General features: G+C 35.5%; 1 protein-coding gene across 1 annotated transcript in view; it reads right to left on the minus strand.

Annotated features, from left to right (window-relative positions):
* Positions 1-3,615, minus strand: part of samd10a (sterile alpha motif domain containing 10a) — a 34,684-nt gene extending 31,069 nt beyond the window's left edge. Inside the window, exon 1 of the mRNA XM_056463685.1 lies at positions 3,428-3,615. Within this exon, the coding sequence (XP_056319660.1) occupies positions 3,428-3,440 (13 nt within the window). The 5' untranslated portion in view covers positions 3,441-3,615. The remainder of the gene's footprint in view (positions 1-3,427) is intronic.
* Positions 3,616-12,454: the final 8,839 nt, after the last annotated feature.

The following is a 12,454-nucleotide window of genomic DNA, read 5'->3' on the forward strand; positions in this document are numbered from 1 at the left end:
AAACAGTCGGCAACAGGAATATAGTATACTATAGCTTTAAGAGCCACTCTTTGGCCCAATCTAATTCTGTACCCCTACCCCTTCCTCTTCCCTATGGCCCTTAAAACCAAGTGTGAAGGGGAAGGGCTTCAAAATTTACCCATAGAAAATGGGACACCACTACAGCACCTGCACACGTCATCATATGTCATCGCGATCTCTTACTTCATAAGAGATCAGACGATCGCGACTGCTGTAGTTAATCCAGTTGTGTTATTTTTTGGTATTTATCTTCAGGAAATCACTGAAGGCATATATCATGTTATCATATCGATATAATGTGGCAATAAGATCGTAACTATACAGCGCATTTACACAGTGGCCATATTCATCTATGTAAACACATGAAAACAACATTAACATTATAGCAGACGCTGCAAAAAGGTCATTCCCAGCCACTAGACTTTTCTGACAGGGTACTCCTGTGTCATCGAGTGTCAGAATGTTGTGAGACTACTATACAGGAGTTACTATTATGGATTATAGATAGCGAAATTTAGTATTATAGCATTTTTTTAAAGCACGACGGTAAAACAACGAGCGTGGTTATGAATATATTAAAACATATGCTTGTTTGTTGTAAAAATTCATAATAATGACAAAAAAATACTAATTTCTGGATCTGCTTACGTCCAAGTGCAGCTATACTGCCGTTGAGGCTGGTGTATTCTGGGAAATTTTCTTGTGTGGTCCTGAAAAATCTCAGTTCGAAGTATCTTCGAAGGGGTAAAAGTCACATTACAGTACATGCCTTTACTCATTTCCATATGAAACTGAGCTTTGCAGAGGAACAAATTGCTGGAAATAGTATCTGGATTCAGCCTTTATGATGCAAGCTGTAATTGCATCACTCAGCGATGCAATGTCAGACACAATGCACTCAAATGGAGCGAGTGACGTCACTGTGAGGGGTAGGGTTAGGGGTGGGGTTAGGTGAGCCCATTAAAAAGCATTGGATGCAGCTCAGATTGCACTGCACCAGATCTGCATCCAGACCCCTCTTGGAAAGGGGCAGGATATAACACAATAATCGTTTTAACTCCATTAAAGTTTTTTCATAATCGTTGGAAGCCAAAATCAAAATCAAAACTGAACTGATTAATTGCCCAACCCTAATTTATATTAGTGTTAAAACATGGTTGTAGGTTTGTTTATTATATTTAGTTGTACTTGATATTTTAAACATAATTAATGATCAGTCACAGATTACAATTTGAACGTAATCAAACCCAAATGCTTTTTAAAATTTAAGATTACATTATAACCAACCCTGGTTTATTATTGATACGTATCCCTATTTACATTTCTGGAGATTCCAGAAGGTACGTTTTTATTATTTTTTTTACAGTTTTTGTTTTTGCGAATCCATCAGATGCCGCTGTGTACACATTTCAGATCTCAAATTTCTCACACGAGTGACATTCACGCCTGCTGTTCTCACATAAATCCACTAGAGGCTGCTGTCGACTGACTGACTGACTGACTGACTGACTGACCGATAGCCCCACCAACCCCCTTCCCAAAACCCAACCAACAGTGTTTTCAAACACACCGATCAACCCACCCACCATCTTCCTTAAACCCAACTGACAGTGTTTTCAAAAGCAATCCGCCTGATTATTACCATATTTTCAGATCTTACCACATTCTCACCCTGTTATTTACTTATTTATTTTATTTTTTGCCTTTTATTTACCTGCTTTCTGGAAGCGTTTTTCACCGGACTTGAACCCCGACGTCGCAGTCAACACCTGTCTGCATCTCAAGTCCACCAACATGCACAGCAAGTTATTGGGCAAACTTAATTTGGTAACAGCAAAAAAGCTGTCCACATGGAGGTAAGTGGTCAGCTGGTAGCGCGAGAAGAAACAGAAGCCGTCAATAGCATCATACTGTCGGTAGCATTCATTTTAAAGACAAAATGCAGCCATACAGTACGTATCTCTGGCTACATAATTCACGCTCTCCAGAAATGTATACGGGGGTACGTTTTTACATTGAGCTTGTGTTGCAACCACCCAACTTTAGCTCAGTAATTGTGTTGGTCCATTTTTCACAAAAATCTTCTGTGAAACAACCCAGTGCCTTTAAGTGATTACCATTCACATCGATAGTATCAAACATATCATTAAAACCTCAATTTTATGGCCCAATTCACCATATCCATCAATCAAAAAATAAAATAAACAAGTCCGGTCGTTTGTCTATGTAATCCTACAAAATGTCAGTAATACTAGATACAAGTAATATTTCACTCTATGATAGATGTAATCAACCACAGATAAATCCCTACATCCATAATATATCCAGAGATCCATCATCCATGACAGCTCTTCATCCCCTAAAGCACAAGCACATAATTAAATCCAGGCCAAGGTGTTTCTCTCACCTGCTGCACCCACTGGACTGAACTAACGATGCAGTCTCATGTGAGAGCCAAGCATGTGTGCCAGAGATCTCAGAACAGCATGAGGGGTTTGAACTTCGGGAAGGCAGAGAAACACAACATCTGTGTGGAGTAATGAGCTACAGATAGACTGGGAGAGAGAAGCGCGGAGCTATTGCCGCTTCAGATCTGTTTGGCCTCATTATCCATGCAGATGAATGCCAAAATGAATATGCAAGGCTTCATTAAAGTGGTGTAGTGACACAAACCACACAGCAGGTAACTGGTTCACCTAAAAAAAAGTAAAGGGATTAAAGTTGTGTCTTCGTGTTATGGATTTTTAATGGCAAGGTGGAAGGGAAAAAATAAAGATTTGGGTTAGGATGTAGAATTTTGTATATGAGTTCCTCAGTATGAAGCTGGGACAACAAATCAACAACTTTCAATTTACACACACACAAAATGTTCCCAAAAACAGATTGTCTTGACCTGAAACTTCATACTTGTTTTGATTTTCACTCATCTTGGAGAGACAAAGAAATCAAAAATGTATTGCTTATTACAGATTAAGTTTAAGCAATGACTTATGAATGTAGAATCATCAAACAATTAAATTTACAATCATCTGAACTGGATTATAGTAAAAGGCTGTTACACTGTGCACAAAGAAGTCCCAAATGTATTTACCCTGATACACACACATGTCCTCATACACACACAATAATAATTCCGATACTGTGAATACAGTGTAATGTCACTGTGTATGCTATCTTGAGAGCATATTTGTCTTATTATCATGGTAAAAAAATACATTTGGAGTAAAACCAATGGCCAATGTATGCTGGAATATTATAATACTAAAAATACATTCATATAAAAGCTAAATAAATATTCGATAATATTTAATAACAGCAGATAGCTCGAGTAATATCTTCAGCTTGCAGTCAACCATAACTACTGACTCTTCTTTTGAAATGAATGAAGTAAACATAAATTACTTACCGTCCACTGCCATATCAGAGATCCAGACTCTGCAACAAGCAACAATTCCCCTGTTAGATTGCAAGTTGAGAACTGAAGTGCCCCATTTTCCACCCTGTGTCTCTTGAAAGGTGTTTCTTCAGCAGGTACATCCAGTGTGTGGCGGTCGACTCTCGCGCTTCAGTGTGAAATATGAGTCGCGCGCTGCTCTTGCTCGCACTGCTGACGCCTCCCCACAGCATGGAGATTTTCATATTTTTTGAAAAATAGCCTACGCCTCTTTATTGCATAATTTATGTGATGTTTAAAACATATGATCTCTTACATTAAAAACTAAATTTAAATTTAAAATAAAATATCATTAATAAATAACATTAATAATATACTTATTTAATGCACGCAGCGTGTCTGTGAAAATATTTGCCACTTTCATCGCATTTTAAAAAGTCATTAAAATGAGTTATTCATTTGGAAACCCCTAAGCTTCGAGTGTTTGGTTATTTATAATCTTTATATTTGTCACCAAGTGGTGTTTCGTGAGAAATGGTCGCCTGATTCTCTCTCACGTCTCGGTGGCAGCCAGCAAAGCCTGTAATTAGTCTGTGAACAGAAACATGCATATTATTGGGATGTGTTTTTGTGACCCTTCATTTACCAAAGTTCGGAAATAGTCTGAAATCCCTGTATACAGCCATTCAATAATATGGCATCTTAATGAAACGATTTATAAATGAGACCGCCTCTAAACAAATGGAGTATATTTTCTCCGAACACTGTAAACACTAGAGGGAGTTATTTCACCTAAATTCTCAAGCAGGTCCAGTTTTGCCAATTTAGCAATTTTGTTGCTAGATTTAGCAACTTTTCAGACGACCTTATTAACCCCTTTGAACCTATTTTTCTCTCCAAAAAGCAACTAGCAACAAATGTAACTAAATGTAACAACTTTTCAGACTACTCCTAGGAACCTTTTTTTATGAAACAACTAGCAACAACTGTAACTATTTAAACATCACTTGGCAACTTATGAAAACTTTTTGAGTCAAAAGGTTTTTAAAACAAGGTACGTATTTTACCAATATTTCACAAGAAGAGGAAACTACTGATGAGCTAGCCAATGAGAGGAGCAAGTTGCATTTTTTCTTTAATAACTATTCATTTAAGATACACCTTATTATATGTTTGTACTAGATTTTTGATCTGCTAGTTAATTCCTAATTATGAATACACGTAAAAAAAAAATAAAATAAAACAATAGTGAAAAATCATGTCCTGTTTTTAAGGACTTTTTGTAGAGTACAGCATGTTAAAAAGATAGTTCACCCAAAACTGAAAATTCTGTCACCTTTTACTCTTACTCTTACACTTCACCTGTTTAAGTTTCTTTATTCTCTATAACACAACCCAAAGTAAATTACCCTTGTGGTCAAATGATCTAATCTATATCAAAAGCGGATTTTACGTTTAAAAAAAGATTTGTATTTGGCTTCAGTATGTCGGTATAACTTTAAAAAAAGGTCCACTAAATGAATAACCAAAGCAGACATATCTAAAGTGTGTTAAAGATGTTGTTGACTAAAACAACAATTCTGGGTAGTTTGCTTGAATTTTGTGTTTGTGGGCTGGGGAATACAGTATAGCCTGTTTTTTGGGTCATAGGAGACTGAAAAAAAAAAGCTTTGTAAAAATCTAACAAATGTGTTTAATTTCTATCATAACTGTTAAAATGATTATGGTGACTATTGGCTATATTCAATTCCTGTTTCAAAAATGCTGTGGTTCTGTCTGTCTCCTGAAAGTACTTACACTGACCCTACTATTTTTAATAATTATAGGTCTGTTTAAAAAAGTTTTTTTCTATCCAACATTCTAAGAAAGTTGTGTGTGTGTATGTGTGTGTGTGCGTGTGTGTGTGTATAGCTGTTTACATCACTTAGTTCTTTTTTTAAGGCTCTTAAAACTTCACTGTGTGGGCCCCTTCAGGAGAAATCATCTTCCAGGCTTTTAAAACTTCACTGTGGGTCCCTACAAGCCCCTGTCTGACCTATGAACTTTGTCTCCCTTTTCCTCTGATCAGCAGCACCTCTGATGCCTAATTCAGTATGTTGATTTTGTTTCAATGTGCTTTTTATCTGCAGTTTTTTTTCCAACTGTAGCAGCTCAATTTTTAATGGCCAAAATAAAAAAAGCATGTAACCCATGTCTTCCCTCTTACTGTATATCAATTATAGTAGCTACACAGAATGAAATTTTGTTCCATGTTTATAAACCGTTCCATAGCCTAAACTCACAGCACATTATTGAACTATTTTGATCATATACTGTACTTTACTAAGGCTTCTTTAAAACTAAAAGGATAAATAAAAAATATAGCTCCTTCTCTCTGTTTAGTGTTCTTGCCTGAAAACTAATGACCATTGAGTGTTTATAGCTATAGACCTATTTTTTTAGTTTGTTTTTTAGTTCCTCCTTCAAACTGGCCATATTTATAAATTGAAGACATTTTTACCATATGATGTTGACGATGCATTTCTTTTACAAAGAGATACATTTTTTTAGAATTGTTCCTGACTGAAGCATGTGCTTCCTGTCTCATAAAATGGCACATGCACAAGAACAAACTGATATGTGAGATGCTATTTGTTTGTAAAGGAGAAGGACAATGCATGTGTTGTGTTGTGTATCAAACTTATACATTACTTAATCACCTTAAAACTATTCATCGGCGATTGTTCTTGACTGCTTCAGGTGCTATTTTATAAATCAGAGTCAATTTATGGTTTTTAATGGATGGTTGCAGAATTGAGATTGTTCTGGTTTAACACAAGATTCAGTTCTTGGTGCTTTGTACTGACTGACTGTCAGATTATAAATTTCTAATGTTAACATAAGGCTTCTCAGTATCTGGCTGAACCCCTAACACCTTGCACACAACGTCAAAACTAGCAATCCTCTTCAAGTGTTTTTTTTTTTCAGTTATCCTAAGACACAGCTTCATTTCAGGGGTGATAAAGACTCTCATCCTATAGTACTTTATTTCATGTTTGCTTTTACTTGATTATTTGTTTTATGCTGCAATTTCGCTTGTAACGTTTTTGCATTTCAGTTTATTGTTTCTTTGTTGTGTCTTATGTAAAGTGCATTGAGAAGTAATCTGTAATGTAAATAATGTTCCGTTTCTTCCCCAGACCCGTCATTTCCTTTCATTGAATTGTCAGGAGTCATCATGGGTATCAATCTAGTTTCGTCTGTATAGACGTAAGCATTCATTTACATTTTATGAATCACCATAGACCACATTTTCAGCTAAAAACCTCAAATGTTTCTCAGAAAAAGCACTTAAACCCAACTACCTAAAATTAAACCCTAAATGAATAAGTTTTCTTTCTTACTTAATTGATTACACTTTTAATTTAAAATATAAAACTTAATTCTTTTAGATGTTGATGTAGTTTTCCAAATCTTGGATGGCCTGTGCGAGTGAATTAACAGCAAATTTCCATTCACTTTGGATGAAATATCACTACCATGCTGGAGAAGTAGATACAAAAGGGGACATGTTACAGAATGTAATGCAACTGTGGGCCAAATACCAGAGTAATGTGCCAAAAAATGTTTTAACACCAAGCTGTATTAACTTTTATACATTTTCTTGCATTTTCCAAAAAGGAAAAGAAAATAATGCTCACTCTTGGTCCTGGACAGAGAGCAAACACTCACTGTCTTGTTTCCGTAAGTGTATGCATAGTGGAAAAGTGCCAGTCTTCAGTCACACTTCACACCAAACAAACTCAGACAAACAAAGTTGACTCAACTAATTTCACCATTAAGAGTTGAATGTGGATGCTTGGTGCTAATTTTCTGAAAAAGACAAGATGGGGGAAAAATGTAGATCGCAAGAGAGAACTTTATCTATGTTAAAAAGGCCATGTTAAATGTTTTGTTAATGGTTTTGGGAACATTTGACCATGTGCACACCCTGTAATCTGTTTTGCGCTTTTTAAACCATTCACTAGTTTCAGCGTCTACAAGATGCAAACTGTGATTGAAATGAAAAAGGGCTCCACCCTACTTGAAGTGTAACACATCATTACACCTGATGAACGCTGGTTCGGCACACTGCTGAGTACAGAAGTGCATTATGAGGGTTTGAGGACTGAACAGCTGGTTCATTGTGATGTCATATCCTTTGCACTTCCTGGGTGGAGGTGGTTGTGAAGAATAGTGCATGTGTGCCCGGTGTGGTAGTGGAAAAGCCAGTGCCAACAACATACTGTGCAGGTTGTCAAACATTTGGTGAATAATATGAGGGCGGTGACCCACATTAACATTTCTTTAGAAAATCATTTGAAACAAGCCAGAGCTGTGACATTTGGTGCTTTAAAAAGACCTCATTCACAACATTTTAAAAGGATAATGTGCTGCCAGAGGGCCATTATCAAAAATTGTGAAGTGTATCATCCTCAGGGTCTTGGAGATGAAGTACATTTAAGCTATAGAAAGGATGTAAGCAATATGAAAATAGGATAGCAAACTAAATTAAGAACATATCTTGTGTTTCTTCTACTTTGGGTTGGTTTTTTTGAAAGCTAGCATATTTATTTGTTTTTATCATATGAAAACTTTTTTGATATGTATTTTAATTTAAATCATTTTTAATTTCATAGCTGTTCTTATAAATATATTTTAGCATTTTACCAGTGTTCCAAGCCCAAACTTTCAATCTTACCAACAACAACAACAACAACAACAACAAAATCAAACAGTATACTTTATAGTTGTAGTTTACATAAATGAATGAATGAATGTTTAAATTAAGTGTAATTTTAGCTTCACATCCAGTTTCAAACAAAGCATGTTAGGAACCGTTGTTAATGTCAATGCTGGCCTGTAGCCAGCCTATTGAATGGGGTGGTTCTTTTTCTCAAAAAGTGAAGTTTCGCAGTTATTCTCCTTAATTTTAAATACATTTTGAGGTTCATATACTGCATTTTATTGACATTTTAAGCATTAATCTTTGCTGCATTAGCTTGTCGTATGGCAATCATAAGCACACTTTTTGATGCAATAAAAATATTTCCTACAACTTTGTCAAAGTGCTTACCATACTATTTTATATGTGCAATTAAACTGTTTTCATGTGCATTTAAAAGTTATTAAAGTTTTATAAATAATGGTATGAGATTAGAATTTCAAATTGAGAATTTTGAGTAGTTTTGAAAGTATGAAAAAAATACTTATTTTTAAAATACAAATGTATTATCATACATCATAAAAAAACTGCTCGGAATCTGTTAAAACTTTTTAAAAACCAACTAAAAAACATTTTAAAAAAATTAACCGGTAGGTAAATAACCTTGCAGGCACAGGATGTCAACATGATGTCATATCGACGTTGTACCCCAACGTCATGGCCGACATCAATGTCTAATGTCCAATCTAAAAATCAACCTAAAATCAACCAAATATCAACATCTAATCATGCTTCACCTTGACGTTGCGTGGACGTTACCACTATGACATCTATCAGATGTTGAGTTTTGGTCACTTTCCAACACGACCTAAAATCAACCCTATATTAACGTAATTTGATGTCGTTATTGGACGTCAAAATAACATTGTCCTTAGACGCTGACTAGACATTAATTTTTAGCCATCTGACGTCATGACCTAAATCGAACATAATATTAACGTCTTATGATGTTGTGTGCCTGCTGGAAACAAACTGGCCAGCTCATTTTTTCAGTCAGAATTTGTAAATTTGAATAGTTAAAAAATAAATTTGTTTTAAAGCCTTCATCTATTGGTTATTTTCACTATTTATGATGGCATACTGTCAGAAATTAGACAAATGAGCTCATATAGGGGCCTAATTCTGGACTTTGTTGCTGGGGGATGAGGGGGCAGGTCTTTTAAACCACCCTATCCCCACCTTGCTACATGTCACGGTGGTAAGGAAGGTTATCGTTTATCAGTTTTATTCAAAACAAAGTCACTTAATCAAAGTGAGGAAGCAAGGGAGTGGTGTTAATGCTGTTAGCGATCTTCTTTTACAGCATGGTAATGTAAACATCTGATGTGAGCGATCTCACATACAGTTCGTTCGTAAAAACATCAGCAAGTGAGTATACAGACACACAGTTCATCAAGCTAATGGCAGATATTCTAGTAAACACTATATAAGTGTAAGCACTTCCCTTGATCAGTGTTAAGGATTCGAAGACTCATAAGGAACATCCATGGAAGAAGAGGAGAAGACAAAGGAGCGAAGATGAGGACAACTATCTGACTTCAATACCGGCCGATGACTGAAAAGATAAGGTGAGCTTTTACAGTGTACTTTGATGAGGGGGAACAGGTGCAGGTAATTAGAATTCACGGGATTGGATGGAAGTGGTTTGTGAGGAAGAGCAATGATTGGGTGGAGCAGGAACGAGCAAGGATGTGACACTACGGGCTGGAACGAGAATTTTTGGGGAACTTAAATTGAATAATCTGATTTCTAATGATACATAGTTAATCTAAGATTGTACACAATGGAGTGACACGGTGGCTCAGTGGTTAGAATTGTCGCCTCACAGCAAGAAGGTTGCTTGTTCGAGTCTCGGCTGGGTTAGTTGGGATTTCTGTGTGGGGTTTCCTCCGGGTGCTCCGGTTTCCCCCACAGTCCAAAGACATGCGCTATAGGTGAATTGAATAAACTAAAATTGGCCATAGTGTGAGTGTGAATGAGTGTGTATGGATGTTTTCCAGTACTGGGTTGCAGCTGGAAGGGCATCTGCTATGTAAAACATATGCTGGATAAGTTGGTGGTTCACTCCGCTGTAGCAACTTCTGATGAATAAAGGGACTAAGCCGAAGGAAAATAAATGAATGAATTGTACACAATGAAAAGAATTAGAGTTTGTTACATTATTGGATCAAGTTGTATTGGATCATTTTATTGAAATGACCAAGAACAATTATTTTTTTTTTTTTTCAAATATGGAGAATTCAATATGTAAATAAGAAATACCAAATAACAGATAAATCAATGAAAATATCACCTTTGAACTTTTAAAACAAGTTTAGTAATAACTTTGAGTAAGTACAGGTCAGAATAAGTATCTTTTTCACCTAATTCTTCTTTTATCTATTTCATTAAGTACAGATCAGAATAAGTAAGTTATTTCATTTTTAGATACATATATGTTTTGCTAAAAGACAATAGATGAATTCACTCATTTAATTATTTGTAACAGAAGGCATTTGAAGCATTAAAGGTGACACTCTAAATCAGGGGTGCCCAAACTTTTTCATTTGCCAGGCCAAAAACCAAATATCATTGAGAGCCGTTTGCCAAAGATGAACATACCAAACAATTTTACATTAAAGTTGCCATGTGTAAATTACAAATTAATTTTATTATATTTAAAATAACTTTAATTCTTACTTATTTCAATAAAAACAATCCCATTTATAACTAAGTTGAGTTCAATGTTGAATACACTAGTCAAGCAGAATCTGCCTTTGCCTTGATTTGTTTTCCAAAGCCTCTGCATAGTCCTCTCTCTGCCAGGTGACAGTATGTATATTTTAATCTAAATTATAGCATTTTAATTGAAACATTTATTTCAGTTCGTTTTGGTTTTTTTCAGGGGCTTAATAAAACTTAGCTTAATAAAACAAACAAATCAAAGTTTACAATTTAATTTTAAAAATCTCTAAAGCAAATTCATCATTCTCCCTTTTTTCTCAGATGGGAAGGCGGGCAAAATCAAAGGTTACCATGGTTGAACTTTGGCCCACAGACCCTAGTTTGGGCATCTCTGCTCTAAATATATGCCCATAGTTTAAAAAAAATCTAATATTTAATCAGTCATTCTGTGTTTTTTTTTACAGTTCAGCTGTCAGATCTTCCTAAGAGTAACTTACACAAACAATATAGACTGATTTCTTTATTCCAAATTTATATGACCATATCAGCAGCAAATTTGGAAAAGTGCAAATATTAGCCTGCTTATACAGATTCCTGACCCTCTACATTAGGGCAGCACAGCTCCTGGAAACAGTGTAAACACTGTCAGCTAATTAGCCACTGCAGCTAAACAAAGGCATGGTGTGTTTCGCCCTTGTGGTGTTTTTTTGAAGAGAGTCTTACGGTGGTGTGTGTGTTTGCTGGTGGTGTGTGAATGGGTGGCTTTTTTAGCCCATGCACAATTAAGGTCTATGAGTAGTAAAGTGTGTTTGGAGTTCTCACTTCATCCACAGACCTGTAGTTAAAGGATTGCAACACAACCACAGTCTTGACCACTACCATGGGTACAAGTGCTGTGAACGGATGTACTGGCAATAAAAAGAGAGAGAAGCGCTAACTTCAATGACTGTTTGTTTGTTCAGCTTTGCTCTTAATCCTACACGGGACAAACATGGAGAGCAGGAAACACTCTCTAAATATATTTTTCATTAGAACTGTTTTGGTATTGACATGTAATTTTTAGTATTTACAGTCCAACTCTCAGTGTTTATCTGAGTGAAACTGTATTTGTTCCATATGGCTGTGTGGCCGTGTTTGTGTGTGAACAAGTGACTGTTGCCTACAGCTTGTTAGTCCATATGTTTATCTGCCATATGCTTCTATCTCATTTAGTGTTCAAAAATGGCCAAAAATTAGACATCACATCAAACCGAGGGTTTTAAAATGCATTTTTATAACCACATCAGTTCAGCCAAATGAAACATTATTAGTCTGAGGATATGTCTGATTATTTTAGAAAGCAAGAGCTTATCAAATAGGTCATAATACCTGAAGAGCTTGAAAAATAGTTCATATCTGGATATCACATAAATAAAATATAAGATGCAAAGTACGTCAAAAATGGTCATATATATGGTCATGTATATGTAAATATATATATATATATATATATATACACACACACACACCGATCAAAAGTTTGGGGGCAGTTTTTTTCATGTTTTTTCTTTTTAAAGAACATTATTCTGTTCATCAAGGCAGCATTTATTAAATATGTTAAATTGTTAAATACTTATTTATTAAATATTCAT

Source organism: Danio aesculapii, chromosome 8, assembly GCF_903798145.1.
Source record: "Danio aesculapii chromosome 8, fDanAes4.1, whole genome shotgun sequence".
NCBI classification, from domain to species: domain Eukaryota; kingdom Metazoa; phylum Chordata; class Actinopteri; order Cypriniformes; family Danionidae; genus Danio; species Danio aesculapii.